Here is a 15,709-nt window from a genome sequence, read left to right as displayed (position 1 = left end):
GAGTCACAGTGCATGCAATTCCTCTGAATTGAGTGTTGCTTAAATTCCAAAGTGAGACTGTTCCTTGTAGAGTCCAGTACAGACATGTACCCAGTCACAATGCTTTTAAGCAACAGGGAAAAAAAATCAGTCAGAAAGACAAAACCAATATGATTTAATAATCTTTTCTAAATACCACAGCTCAGCTGGGTTGAAATTGTGCTCTTACCTATGACTGCTTGCCTGTAAGCATCCCTGAAACGATTCAGGTAGTATCTGTTTGCAGAGTTCACTCCATCCTTCATCACCCCTGCCAGCTTCCTTTCACCAGTCCTTGTGAAGTCACCCTGTCACACACAACATGCAAATCTTTACATCAAACTTTGGAGCAGCAGGCTCAGCTCAAAGGATTTAGCACTCTGAAACTCAGAACTGAATAGATGGAAACTCAGGAATTATCTTCAAGTAATTACTTCATACAGAAGTTGAAAATATTGATTTCTTTCAAAGAGCATCTTCTGGCATTGCCTCTGCAGAGAATCCTGTGTTTTATATAGACTTACAATTTCAGTAGGAAATTCCAACAGAAGACAAATCTGGACATATAAGCCAGCTAACATTGAAGCAGGACTTTAAATACATCAATCACTGTGATGATTCAATACCTCCAAGAGAAAAAATCCCTTTATTTTTTTTTGGCCTTTAATGTAAAAGGAACACTACTGGAACAGTAGAGAAGACTGAAGCTTACTGAAAAATGGTTTTTATCTCACTGCTTTTGCTACCAAAATAAGACAAACATAACATACTGGGGGAAAGCAGCACATATCCTCACAGCCTCAGAAACAAAAGAAAGTTTCTAGGCCACAGAAGGCTTAGAATTTGAATAAAAAGTTGTTTTTGTAGTTACACTTCATTAGAGGATTCTATTTTCAGAGACACACTGGCACAGTGCAGTTCTAAAAGCAACATCAACTCCTATGAAGAATATTCCAAGTGTGTTTCACTTTCAAACTAAAAGAAGTACCACAATTAAAAATAATTAATTTAATCCATGAACCTCAACAGTGGGTGGAGAAGTCTTCCAGCAGAAGGGCTGAAAATTTAGATCTATAAATTGAGGTCTGCACTTCAGATTTAAAGTTTAATATACTCAATGAAAACAAGCATGTTAGGCTTTTTTTTTTAATATTAGTGCAATGTAATATTAGTGCAAACTAATCAAAGCTCAGTAGAGATATTTACAGAGAGATTTAAGTGTTAAGCATTTCCACCATAATGATTTTTCTTATGCCAAATGTAAACACTACTAAAATTTGTTCCACCAGTCACACACAGCAAATACCTCAAATTCTATGACTTTTCAAAGCAGTGGAAGTACAGAGCAAGGAGTTTCATGCTTGATCTTGGTACACAGAGTGCATTACAGCTAATTAAGAAGAGTCCTTAGAAAACACAGCTAATTAATATCACCCATTTACCTACATAGCTTGATCTCCAGAACTTTAGAGTATTCTTTAAGTATTGTTACTGCTTAGAAGTACTATAACCATGATAAAATATAAATGGATGTAATAGTTAATATCTCTCAATCTCTTATCCCTGCTGTGGTTTTTGTTGAAGAGAACAGAATGCAGGTGAAGTGCAGGGAGCACTCAACTCTTCTCTGACTCACACCATGCACAGCACAAAACCTTCTTCCATTGCAAAGCCTCATCTCTCCAGAACAAAACCACACAGAGAACTTGGTGAACTTTTAAATATCTGTCTTAGGTTGGAGATGCAAGATGCGGCTGGGGGTGTGTATTCTATTGCCATCTGTTAGAGGTGGGACAGTTATCACCTCTGTTCATTGGGCAGTTTTCTTTATCTCTTCCACAAGCCATCCTTCCTCCAGGAGATCTCTGCTGTCCATGGGCAATGAGTGTCCCTGCAGGGCTGATCCAATTCCATCATCCCATGGGGAGATGCTGCGCCCAGGGGAGGAGCCAAGCATTCCTACCTGGGTACAATCTGAGCTTTGGGACACCACAGCAGCCCTTGCCCAGTGCATTGCCAGAGGAGCAGCTTCTGCTGCCCTGCATTGCCAGAGGGAGCCCAGGCCCATCTCCAGCAGCCCTGGAGCTGCAGAGGAAAACTCCCCCCTTGTGCAGGATCCCTGCTCCAGCAGAGCCACAGCTGGCACTGCAGGAGGGCTGAGCCCCCATGGGATGGGGCTGTGCCACCCCCTGGCACACAGGGGGACAGGGCATGGTCTGACTCTGTGAGTGCTTTTTTTGTACTATTGCATTTGTATTTTTGATTTTCCTAGTAAAGAACTGTTATTCTGTTATTCCTATTCCTGTATCTTTGCCTGAGAGCCCCTTAATTTCCAAACGATAACAATTCGGAGGGAGGGGGTTTACATTTTCCATTTCAAGGGAGGCTCCTGCCTTCCTTAGCAGGGAACCCTTTCAAACCCAGACAGTATCCCAGGGTTTTGCAGTGCACATGAGCCCTGTATCCCCAGGCACTGCTGGGGGCATGGAGGCTCCCCCCTTACCTTCAGGGCTGCCGTGCCCGCGTACTGCCGGCTGATGGCATCGCCGTTGTTGGCCCACATGATCTGGTAGATCCTGTTGCACTTCACTGGCAGAGGCTGCTCTGGTGGCATCACACCCAGTTTTTTGAGCTGGAATTTGACATATGGATTAATTCAGTGCCCAAAGTAAAAGTCATTCTCAGTGTCAGAGCTCAGTGAAGTAAACGGAAGTGTTTGCCAAGTGTTTAATTGTTAGATTTTGTTTGATGGGGGGAGGAAGCCATTGTGCTGATTTGTCAGATTAAATTAATGAATTGGTGGTTTATTACTAAACATCACATCACTGGAGGCAGCAGGAACATTAATTATGGATGTTAAGTCAATCATCAAAAAAATTAGCTGAAGGAAAACAAGCTACTGGAGATTCTCAAGATATAGGAAATTTTTCAATAGAGAACCATCCAAGAAACAGATATCACAATTTTAAAATAAACAAGTTAATATGTCTTCTATTGCAAAGGCATTCATGACCTCAAGGGTCGGAAAACAAATAAAACTAACTTCTTATGTTGGTTTATTATGAGTGCTTGCACATTTTGGACAGTTACTGCTTGTCACTGATACTAGAGTAAGATCTCTCCCTCTTAGAACACCCAGTCCTTCAGTTTTCCCCAGATAAGCCTTGGGTACAACACCAACATCAGGCTTTGTACACACACTGAGAGGGCAGAGCAGCACATATAACTGCAGTGCAGTCAATAAATGATAGGGATAACTTGGAATAAATCATAAGAAAACTTCCATTTACAGCTGCTCAAGCACTCTTTGCAAGTTAGATGAAAATTAACACAGAGCTGCTCATTAACTCTGAAAGCCCTTCAAGTTCCCAGATGAGAGAAAGCAGTAGTTCCAAGGAAGAGAAGTGTGAGGTACATGAACCCTCAGTCCTTCACTCCATGCCACTGCCCCTGCAATGCTCAGGGCATTTCTCAGTCATTAATGATTCCCAAGTACTTCAGCTCCAGGATGACAACGATGCAGCACATCACAAGCTCACACTTCAGTAATGATTTAGCCTCTTCACAACAATCTGTAACGTTCTTGTTTTTCAAAGAATTGCCTTGGAACTTGAGAGTTACCCTGAATAGAAATCCTATTTTAAAGTAATGGCAGTGAGATTGCTGATCCCTCCCCTGCCCTCAGCACTCCTATGTCAGGAGCTCACAACAGCAGATCCCAAAGAGGAACTGCCAGGTACAATGGCCAGATCCAGTCCCTTTTCACCCTAATGAAGGGCCCACTTCATCCTTTCTCCTTCACTTTAATCATAATCAGGTTTGCTCATTTTGGGCTGTGACTGGGGCTTTGATGTTCCAGCTACAGATCATTAAGTCTTTATTATGTCTGTAGCAGTACTGTGTCAGGGACCAGAGTCACCACTGAGCTTCTAGAAAACAAGTGAGGGCCTGAGCAAAGAGGAAAACTAAAGGAAAGCACTCTCAGTCTGCTTGGAAATCCCTCCTCTGTACAGGGAGAACTATTCCACAGCACAACAGTCACAGCCATCAGGGCTATTTACATCATGAATTAATTATTCCTCTACACACAGAAGGGACAACTCATCTCCCTACTTGCTGCATCACAGTATTTCACTTCAAAGCTCGTAAAATACCACCCAACTTGTTAGATTTTTGTCCTTCAATATCATTTCAGTGAGGCAATTGGGGGAGAAGGTGTCCTGTTTCTAAACTCTGTATTCCTACATAACTTAAATTACTAAATCCAAAGAAGACCATCCTCTCCAAGTTGTGGACAGTCAGTCCTTTCTGAAGGAGGACAGAGGAGGCATCACTGTTCTATAATTATTTCAAGTTTTGCATTTGTATATATTATTCCTCTTGACTTCATGGCTTGTAGCCATGATATTTTCTGAAAAATCTTTCCTTAGGATTTTTTCTCCTGAGAAGCTGAGAGGCCTCAGGGACAAAATGTAAACAATTATTATCTGCTGCTGTGGAATGCAACAGGTGCATCTGGGATTGGTCTCAGGGTTGTTTTTAATTAAGAGCCAAATTCAGTCCAGCTGTCTCAGACTGTGTGAGAGTCACGAGCCTTTGTTATCATTCCATTCCTTTCCCTTCTTAGCCAGCCTTCTGATGAAATCCTTTCTTCTATTATTTTAGTATAGTTTTAATATAATATATCTATCATAAAATAATAAATCAGTAACAAATCAGCCTTCTAAAACATGGAGTCAGATTCTCTTCTCTTCCCATGTTGGGGCTGCCTACAAGCTTCCACAATGGCTCTTCAAGTATTTTGCACAGATTTTTTCGTAGAGGTCAGTTTGGCATTTTTCAAACCACAGATTTCTCTGTGCACAGAAATGAAGGTGTGAGGCACTCAGCCCTTGGCAGAGCCCCTCAGTTGTACGTGCCTGCTGCTCCATGACCACTCTGGCAATAGCAGCCTGCACCACGTTGGTGCGATCCAGGCAGTCCATGCAGTTCACCCGGAAAATCCCCTCCTGCTTACAGATCACCCCAGCTTGGTCAACCCTGCCAACAGGGAGAGAACAAAAGCACACTGAGACACTGAAAATCCAGTGTAATTCATCAGCTGCTACAAACAGTAGAACATTTTACACATGGAGCACTATTTATGGCTGCACTCACACCCCCAGCCACACCCCACACTGAATTCACTCCTCTTGTTCCAACTTCTCCTCGTCTTTAATCTAGGCTGGATATCAGACATAAATCCTGAGGCCACAAACTTGAAATGCAATCAGATGCTGAATTCAACTCATACATACATAATACAAGCTTTCAAGAGCAAAGGCATTTAATTTCAAGAACAGAGAAGCCAATGATAATGACAGCAACACAGAACAATACAGAGGAACTGACTGAGGCTGCAGCCACACTTGTTACCCAAATGTATGAACTTTAATCAGTTCCAACTAATCTCTGCTTGCTGTCAACAGTCAGGCTGCCATCCTAGGGCTTCTGGGTCAAATACTGAGTGTTTCACACTAAATGTGAGCAAACCTAAAAGTGTGTAATGCAGAAATGCAATAAACCTCAGGCAGGAAACAGCACCTGAGAATTTCTGCCTTCACATGGGTAGAACACCAACACTTCAGAAGACAAAAACTCTGACAAACAAGCTGGACACCAAAAGAGAAATATATAAAACATATTGGTTTGGAGAAAATTAAGGCCTCTGAATATCTACTCTTTGTTGGAGTTTTCCTCTACAGATGTTTCCTACTAGTCTCAAAACAGTTAAGTACCTACCAGCACCACTTCATGTCAAGAATAATATCATGAATGGCATCAGTCAGTGTTTGAACATTTTCAAATTTCATTCCTCGGCTGAAACACAGAATTTCACAAAAGTTAGTTTGAACTAGAGCAGTGACTTTACTGAAAAACTTTATCTTATTTGTACTGTTAACAAATATGGGGTTTTGGCTAAATGAGAGAGACAAGCATTCCCTCCTGCAATGAGCTTTAATCGGGAGCCAAGATTCAGAGCTATTTTGCAGTACAGTTCAATGTCCAAATCCAAGGCAAGAGGTTAAAAGATCATTCAATTCTCAGGACTTTGCATTTTTTAATGCTGCTTCCATTAGGAAGAGCAAGTGTGCAGCTTTTCAGGCATGTGCAACACTCTGTTCTCATTTTAGTCTCAAGAAAAGTAACTACAGTAGATTTGGAACTGGGATGATGAGTCCTGCTTTGCCAGTGATTTTACAGAGAAAACCACCTAGAGATACATCCCCCCTCCTCCCCCTACCCCATCTGGTTATTTTTCAGGATTGTTCTCAATTCACTCCTGCTCACAGTGCAGAAACAGTCCTGGTCACTGCAGCTGTTTGTAGGAAAAAAGTAAATAAAGGAAAATGAAAGTTCCTCTAAACAAAAGATTAATTATCAAATCAATCCAGGGTGCCAACAGTCCCACAGAACTCTCAAAGGCCAATACTGCTCTGAGAGGGGTTTCCCTTGCCACCACCCCCTCTGACAGTATCTACTAATGCCACACTCAGTCAGCCAGTAATGCTCTCCCAGGCCAGCTGCAATCCCTAGATTAGGTATGGAAGTGAAGATTAAACCACTTTAGATCCCACACAAATGCAGCCTGCTTGAGGGGAGCAGGAGAAATACATGTCTGTGACAGATGACATGCTAGGGTATGTGAGCATGGCAGCATCAGAGGGCAGTCATGAAAACAACTACTCACACTGGATCAAGATAAAATTCCTGTATTTTATATTGAAATAACAGCATCAGGGTCCTGAAAGAACCCATGGTGTTTTTATAGAAACAAGCAAGAGAAACAGAAATAGAGAATTAAAAGCAAAATGCTACATAGCTTGAAAAAGCAGGTCAGCCACAGCTTTACACTCACGGCATGTTTAAGGAAACTCTTAAAATGTGGGACTATTAAGCTTTGCCCAATAAGTAACTGCATATTTAACAGGTCAGGGACACAATATCACAAACAGCAGTGCTTGGTTACCCAAGTTTTAAATTTTATAGTGCTTTAGTTTAAAAACTGTATTCCTGTCTAAAAATCAGTGTTTCATGCAGAAGTAGAAATAATGAGTCTTCTCTTCATTTATACTTGCATTTCATGGCAATAAAAAAGATGCAAAGTGACATTTTCAAAAGGTTTCTTACCAGTGCTCATGGAAGTCAAATGAAACATAAGTCAGATTTGCATTGTTGTAGAGAAGAACTTGTTTAAGGTAAGCGTCTCCAATAATCTTCTCTCTGCCTGTCTGGTCCACCAAGTTAATAATAACCTGTTCAAAAGTTTAATTATTTAACACTCATCATCTGCTACACAACTTGCTTAGATTTACACCATGCAATAACAAATAGCTCCAGAGTTAAAGATTGCTATGAATCTTGCTGAAGTTACAACCTTTGACAGATTGTACCTAAGACAAATAAGCTCCAACAGTTCCCTGCCTACACAAATTTAAATACAGAGAAGCTCTGAATGCATAGGACAGGTATACAGAAATAAGTTTTAAACACTGCCATAAGTTATTCCTGGGTTTTACTGGTTATTTACAAGGATATTTGAAAAACCTGAAGTAAAATTCTATTTATGTACCAACCTTCCGATTGTCAACAGGCTTCTAAAAAAACCCACAACACATCACCAAGAAAAACAACCTAAAAACATTAACTTTCAGCCCCTGCATTTTCATGAGACTACTCTTCTGCCATGTAGCACTCACCTGCTTTTTGTAATTTTTCAGCTGCTCTTCAAAGTGTGCACGAAAACAGGACACGGTTTCATTTTCACCTACAAGGCAGAGCAGTGTTAGACAGAAGCAGCCTGTTCAGCAACAAATCCTGTTTGATGTATTAAATCATGCCCAAATTTGTATTTTAAAAAACCAAGATACCTTAGCTTAAAGATAATAACACATAGTACAAAATTACTTTAAAAGGCCTTTCATTAATTTGCTCAGCTTCAACATTGCTGTTATAAGCAAACACGTTCTTGAATTTTGCTGCATTTTGCTTTTTGTGCAGAGGAGATGGGACAAAAAATTAACTTTTAATAAGCCTGCTTCATCCTTCTACATATGCACCACACCCACATAAACATCTCTTCCAAAAGAGGAGTTCCAGGGGGCCCTGATTTTTAGGTTTTTCTCCCAAACACTTACTCTTGTCCAGCCGGGGCCGTGGGTTGTATCTGTATCCAACCTGGCTCCAGAAAACAGGCACAGAGCCTCGTGTTTGGATGTAGGAAAGGGTGTGATTGTGGACATGGATCAGTTGCTCTGTCTCAACATAATTTGCCACATTTCCATTTTTATCAACACCTCTCCGCTTATACCGCATTCCTGGGGGAATAATGAGAACGGTCAAGTCACATCAAAGTATTTGCCTTAAACATTAATAGTTTATGTTGCTGGTTTTGACAATGCCAACCCAAAACAAGAGTTCTAGCCCAAATCCATTCCCAATGGTAGAAGCCACTCCTATCCTAGTTTATTCCTCAAAAGTTATTTTGACTGTATGGATAAAGTTTATTTACTGATACACCGTGAGCAGCAGAATGTAAGCTGACAGGACAGGGCAGATTAATGCCACAAATACCTCTGGTCCATCTTAAAAGACACATTTCTTCCTGTTTTGTCACATTTAGCACAAAGTTTTATTCTAGTGCTCAGTATTTTCCATGAACCTAAAGGCCACTTTTACTGGCAGAGGCTCCACTTCTCACAGAGGTCCCACAAGCAGCCCAAGAGACCAGAGCTAACAAACACCTGAGTCTGAACAACAAATACCATCTCACACATTAAATCCTGAGCAAAGATTGAACAGCTCAGCACTGTCCAATTTCACCAGCTGCATGCCCTGCAGTGCTCAGGATCACCCCAGCAGCCTGCAGTGTGTTTGCCCACCAGCTCTGTGCCGACTCCGGCGGGAGATGAGTGCCACCAGAAACGTGGGGTGGATGTCATCCACACAAGAGGACTCCTGAGGAGGAGTTTCAGGGCTGCTCTTATCATCATCAGAAGATTCACTGTAGTTTACTACGAGTTCTTCAATTTGCACAAATCCTTGAATGATGGGGATAATCCAGAAGTCCACTTCAGCATTCTGAAGGGTACAAAATACATTTACTTTCCTGTCGGTCCAACATTAGCTACAATTATTTCTGCCATTTCTCATGTTAATAAAGCAGTTGCTTCACATACTTTTCATGCTTTAATTTTTGCCATATCCTTATTTCTGTACGAGATAGCAGCATTTTTCCTCCATCAGTCACAGGGTTTTTAAATCAGAAGAAAGAAAGCAATTTTTTGACCTAGTTTCTGCTTTAAGGCAGTTTTAAAACCTCTGTGTGGACACATACTGTATCACATTTGTACAGGAAGGTAGATGTTAGCCTGTTTTCTGCAACACATAAGAGTACAAACCTTCATATGGGCTAATTTAGTGCTCAAACCACCTGGTTCATGGCTCTGCACCTTAAAACATTGATTTCTTAAACAGAAATGAGATCCAAATTCCCCAATAACTCAGGTTATCCATTTATATCTGATAACATGGAAAACACAACTCATTAAACTCCTGCATTACATGTGTAACTTTTCACAGAGGACATAGGTTTACCCTGCTGTGACTCCATAACCATTTGTTTATGTATAATTATCCAAGAAAGAGAAGCAGGGCATAAGGCAAGATGCCTGCTGTTACCTCTAAGGAAAATTAGACTTGGCCTAAACTGGCACACAGAAGTTAGCAACTTAGTCCTTGGTCTAAGAGGTTAATTTAAAATTATGGAAGGTCATTAATTGAAGAAAAAGTGGTGGCTTGCTGCTTCTTTATGTGCTCATTTGCCAGGAAAATGTTTTATTTACTCTGGACAGATGTTCAGAACAACTTATTCTACACTGCTTTTACACTGATCAGCTACTGTGCTCCAAGAGACAAAACACTAACCTCCACTGTGGAGGACCAAAATCTTATCTCAGGGAAACTCTAGAATTCAGAGGTTATTTCTTTCCTGGCTCCTCCTCATTATCAAGTTCAGCTCTGTTCAGAGATAATCCATTTCACATAAAAACACAACTCAACTTTACCTTCAGAAATCAGCACAAACACATCACACAAAGTTATTCTACATTGCTTTATTGAATTTCATGTTTTATTTCAGCTGAAGTTTCCTTCTTAGCAATGACCACAGGCTGGCTGGGGGCAGAAGGCAGTGCCAGCTGCTCAGCTACAGAAGGCACAGCCCTGATCCTGACCTGTCTGCCAAGCAGGTTTGTAACCAAACCCCCACGAGGCCTTAAGCAAACATCTCAACTAAAAACAGCTAAAGAATTGTTCTCATAATTCATCTTAGAAATACAACTCACATCAATGCTGATGAGATCTTCAATCATGTGCTTGTTCCAAAAGAATCTGTCATCCACCTGTTCAAAAGACAAAAGGGCAGTTTTTGCAGCACTACAAGTTATGTTTGGCAATGTCTATGGGAAGGACACCAGTGTCCATCAGTTTATTCACCACACCTGTACAGCCAAGCCAGAGCTTTAAATAAAACACTTCGGTTCAGGTCATGCTGCTGCAGACTTTTGTTTCCTTGCACCTGGGCTGGTTACAGGACAAGGTGTTCTGTAAAATGTGACCAGCCTGGCTTGGACCATGACCATTATTGGAAGCTCATCCCCCAGCTGAAGAAACAATAGAACAAACACAAACAAACACAAATTGCACAAACACAAAGAAACCCAAGCACTCACTTTGCGCCACAGGGGCAGGTTGGTTTTCTCACAGGCGCTCTGCCTCTGCACAGAATTTGTCAGGTCATAGCTCAGGCTGTAGTAAAAGGAGTCTGAATCCATGAACATCTTGAACAACTCTTCCAATAATCTCTTCTCCAGTCTCTCTTTCTCTTTGCTTTCTCTAATCTGAAAGAAAATAATGGCTCTCATGTCTTTCTCTGTGAGTGAAAAAGACTCCAGTCATATTTTCCATTTCTAACCTTGGAGGACAAACAGTTTCCCAGTGATGAGCAGGACCTTAAAACTCGCAGCAAAGAAAAACACAAGAGACAGCAGCCTGAGAAACACAATTCTAATTTTACTAACTATTGTTTTGACTTCCTAATCCAAGCCATTATTGGTTTAAAGCAGTTAGATGAGATTGTTTGGTGCTCTGAGGAACCAGGCACCAAATTCTGTGTCCAATTCTCTATTATAAGAGCTATTTATGCAAAGAAATTTCTAGAAGTTTAGAACCTCACTAGAAGCTAATGCTAGTAAAAAAGAACTCTATTAGCAATTCTGCCAAAATGATGTAATTACAAAATGAAAAAAAATTACAGAAGAGCCATAGCTAAGTAATCAAAAAAATTAAACTGGGCATCAAGACAGTAGCTCCACATTCTGCAATTTTTAAAGGTCTTTGTATTCCGTTTGATCATCCATCAAAACTTCTGAATTATAAACTCAATATTTTGGAACAAATAATGAAAGAGTAGAAAACTTTACCTTCTTTTTATTTGGAGCAGACACATTAGATTTAATTTGAGTAAGAGTCTTCAGCAGGAATTTTGTATCATCTGGGGACTGTGTTATCTTCTCTGGTTTGTTTATCCCAAAATGGTGCTTTTTACAAAGCTAAAATAATGACATTGAATTAAAGCCAACATTTAAATACTCTTTAGAAAGGTCCAAGAAAACAAAGTCTACAAAAGCAAGATTTTGATGTCCACAGACCTAGGGGAGACACTGAAATAGAGGGGGAATATGCAGGTTTCCATCTATAACCTAATTCTCCCTCTTCTATGAAAGGCATTTTCTCCTGTGATTGTGAGACTCTGCCTGAACTTGACATGACTTGAGTACCCAGACCCCCCCCAACTTCCCACCCAAATTAAATTAGCACTACTCAATTTTATTTTTATTTTTGTTCCTTTATCCATTCTCTTTTGGGGAAAAAAGTGCAACATTTTAAGTAAGAGTTTCCCTTCAACCTAAGTTATAGAATTAAGATTCCAAAATGGGATGAAAGCAAGAGAATCCATTAAAAAATATACTTGCTCCTGGTTCAGTAAATCTTTTTTCTTGTGTGGTATTTCCAATGATTTTTAGGAAATTTAGGTATTATTTTGTTGCAATTCCCCCCCTCCCCCCGCCAACAGAACTTGTGATTTCTGTTTAAAAAATACTTTTTATCAAAAAACATTTTAATTTAAATTCAAGTGTTTTAAAAAGCACAAAATATTCCAAGTGTTTGCTTATATCAGGCAAAAGAGACAAGAGGCATTTGACTTTTATTTCACTGAAGCAGGAGGAGGACAGTCAGAGTTCCTTGAGGATGGCCATACCTCCAGTTCCAGATCCTGAGGTTCTGTCTCAGAAAGTGGAATCACTGCAATCTTGGTTATTTTGCACACCTCGTGATCTCCTGGAAGTTTGCCAATCAATGCTTTCTGACGAATTAAAAGCAGCCACCATGGTAAATCTGGGGAAAAAAGAGATCAGTAGATGCTTTTATTTGTTTTGTCAGGAATTTATTTTGATTAGTGTGCCAGAAACCATTTGACTAGAAGAACCCAGTGAATGATGATTTGTTATTGCTGTGTTTTGTTATTATGCATTGTAATGAAATTGAAAAAATACTTTAAAATATTTATTCAGTCTCTAATAAGGAGATTAACTATTTCACAGACTTACATTAAAGTTACCCCTGCGTCACTTATAGCAATTAACCATCTCTAGGATGATGCACATTCCCACTGATGGCAGCTGGAAGTCAAAGAGCAAGTTAAGAATTTCCCTTTGTACCTCCTGTCACGTAGCAAACAAGACAGATGCAGGTAACACCTGACTGCAAGATTCATGAGTGCAGAAATCTGCTGAGCGAACATGGACTGCACCACATAAAGCAGTTTACACATGTTTAAAGGCTCATGACTGAAGAGCACAGAGTAGTGGAGAAATTAGTGAGATAAAAATTAATATGAAGATATTGAGACAAGTGCATTCCATGAACACATCCAGCCTCCAGCACTTGCAGCTATAGCACCCACACTTTAGTGAGACTGGGAAACACAGCAAACATTCCCACTGACTGCTGAGGAGTGCCTGGACACTCCCAGATTTCAATCCCTTGGCTAGAGCAGGAGTTGAGTGCTGGGCTTTCAGCAGCCAAAAGCAAAAGTTCTGTTAAGGGAGATGGAAAAGGCAGAGAAAGTCCTAGTGACAAACATAGACACTCACTACTTCTCCCAGCTGAGAAGCAGCCAACGGAGTTCAGCTGAAAAGGTGACATAAAGACATAAAAAGCCTGCTGTGATAGACTCAAATATGCTCCCACACTTGTGATGGCAGAATGTGTCATGTATTGTGCCTCTGAATACCATACACAGCCTTTGAAAAATCTATTTAGCAGCTCTATAGCAAATACAAACCCTGTTCTCCTTGCTCAGTAAATTCTAAACAGTATTTTATCCTCTGAATGCTTAGAAAAACACAGAAAACCCCAGCAGTTCCTTTTATCTAAAGAGCAGGAATAGTCACTGCCAAAAGCCAACTGTGTGCTGTGCCACTGCACTCCCCCCTTGGATTCTGCATTACTGCTTTAAAAAAGGGATATGTTTTTTCTTGGGTATTGAGAAGCCTTTTAAAATTTCATAACTACAGACAGGTTGTGAGAGCCAGAGGGTGCCTCCCAAAAAGGCAGGAGGGGAAGGGGAATGAAGACAGGCACCACTTCTTAATTATGTATGGTCCTGTAAAGGGAGCCCTGCGCTGCTCCTGAACCCTGCAGCAGAATCCAGATCTCTGCAGGATCAGACACCTCCGGTCAGGAGGGAGCTCAGGGGGTCACCCTGATGGAGGAGCAGGGACAGGAACAATCCAAGCTGTCACAGAAGCACAATCCCCTAAAACTGCCCAAAGGACACCAGACCAGGAGAGGAGGGGGACAGAAAATGCCACTCAGTGATCCCCAGGGCCCAGCACTGCTGGAGCAGCTCCTCTGTGCACTTGTAGGAACACGCCTTGGAGAACTCCTGCCTTTGCCCCAGCAGCTATGGGCAAAGGGAAGCTGAGGAAAATGACAGATTTTATGTAACAGCAAGAAGACCAATGAACAGGTTCAAAAAATCCTTTTGCAAAGGAAAAATTGAAATGCTGCCAAACCCACCAGCAGCACATAAAGATGCCTATCAGTTCATCTGAAAAATCTACCCTTTCTATGCTGATTTCCAGTAGGAAAAACCAGCAGTGTCTGAAAGCCAGGGCAATGCAAGCTTTCACAAGGCATCCAGGCAGGTACTCCTGCTGGGCAGCCCTGTAATCTCATCTATTCCCACCTGCAGAGGTGGGAAAACAAAATATTGGCCATACAATTTACTCCTAGGAGCTCACCAGTGCATGTCAACAAACAAAACAGATATTCTTCTAACAAAGGCAACCATCAGAGCTCCAGTGAATTAATCAGTAGGGTTCAACTGGAGATTAGTGTAAGGTAAAGACATTTCTGAGCAGGTAAACCACAGTAAAAAACTGGAAAAGGAAAAATCTCTGCCCAATCTTCCCCCTACCTATATTAACAAATCCTGTTAGCTGTAAACAAGAACTTAAGAGCTTTATACAGACAAGTGAGTTGAGTATCCTTCTGTCATTTTTAAAAGGCACTGAAATGTCATTTTGGTGTACACTGCAAAACTCTTTGTATTATAGCCAGAGCCACAGAACATTGAAAGAAAACAGGAATTCCCCAGCAGATCAAAAGTAAACAGTCAGGAAGTAATTATGCAGATAAAGTATGCCCTGAAGTAAAAGCTTCAACAATAGCCATAAAAGCAGCACATTATAATAATCAGCAGTACCTAAATAACTGAATCCCTAAATATAGAGAATGTGCTTCTGCAGTCAGGAGGAAAAAAGCAGTTCCACAGATTAGAGACTGCCTGCTCAATGTGTGAGGTATGGTGTGCACTGCAGAACAGGACAGCTGCATGCCACCCCAGAAAAGTGCACTTTTCAAGTCATCTCTCAGGATATAATGTTCATTCTCAGTGTTTTATGAACTAAGGCAGAGCAGATGGTGACAACTAGTTTGAAGTATTGCATCCAAAGGAAGCTATTACCTCTCATTCCTCACTAAAATGGAAATTTACTCCTCTGTTGTTTCAACACTGTCAGCACAACACTGCTGTTTTTCTCTAACACTTCTCTAACAATCTAGCATTTACTTTCCCCCAAATGCTCCTGCAGTAACTTTTCATAAACTGCACATGAGTTTATTACAAATGCTGCTTTCTGCAAGGATTTTGATTTTAGCCAAGAAATTCTACACCACCAATTTCATACTTTTTGTTACTTGAACAACTTCAAAATTGGCTGTATGCAAAAAGAATGCTTTGGGTTGTTGACTGTATGAAATTCAGTGAGGAGATTTCAGAACAGCCTGTAGTTTCTATCAAGATTCAGAGGCATGCAAACAAAAAAAAAGCTGGGGATAAGGAAGGAAGAACTCCCTGTTTACAGAGTCTGTGGACTCTTGCCAGCAGCATTTAACCTGGGTCTTAATTAACCAGCACTGGAACATTCCAAATGAATCCAAGCACAGATGCTGCACTGCACAGGGGTATGCTTTGACCAAGAAACACAAGAACCTGTGGGAGAAATGATTGTGTTATTTGGTA

The 15,709-nt window shown here is 40.8% G+C and overlaps 1 protein-coding gene across 1 annotated transcript in view; it reads right to left on the bottom strand.

The window, feature by feature from the left end:
• INPP5F (inositol polyphosphate-5-phosphatase F) overlaps window positions 1–15,709 on the bottom strand; it is a 38,487-nt gene that overhangs the window by 6,781 nt on the left and 15,997 nt on the right. The window contains exons 3-14 of the mRNA XM_066554679.1: window positions 12,380–12,516; window positions 11,541–11,669; window positions 10,791–10,958; window positions 10,404–10,460; window positions 8,940–9,138; window positions 8,196–8,375; window positions 7,758–7,825; window positions 7,189–7,313; window positions 5,800–5,877; window positions 4,938–5,058; window positions 2,522–2,650; window positions 209–326 (exon numbers count right to left, since the gene is read on the bottom strand). Coding sequence (XP_066410776.1) covers window positions 209–326; window positions 2,522–2,650; window positions 4,938–5,058; window positions 5,800–5,877; window positions 7,189–7,313; window positions 7,758–7,825; window positions 8,196–8,375; window positions 8,940–9,138; window positions 10,404–10,460; window positions 10,791–10,958; window positions 11,541–11,669; window positions 12,380–12,516 — 1,509 coding nt within the window. The remainder of the gene's footprint in view (window positions 1–208; window positions 327–2,521; window positions 2,651–4,937; window positions 5,059–5,799; window positions 5,878–7,188; window positions 7,314–7,757; window positions 7,826–8,195; window positions 8,376–8,939; window positions 9,139–10,403; window positions 10,461–10,790; window positions 10,959–11,540; window positions 11,670–12,379; window positions 12,517–15,709) is intronic.

Source organism: Molothrus aeneus, chromosome 8, assembly GCF_037042795.1.
Source record: "Molothrus aeneus isolate 106 chromosome 8, BPBGC_Maene_1.0, whole genome shotgun sequence".
Taxonomy (NCBI): Eukaryota; Metazoa; Chordata; class Aves; order Passeriformes; family Icteridae; genus Molothrus; species Molothrus aeneus.
This window is presented reverse-complemented; position numbering and strand designations above follow the sequence as displayed.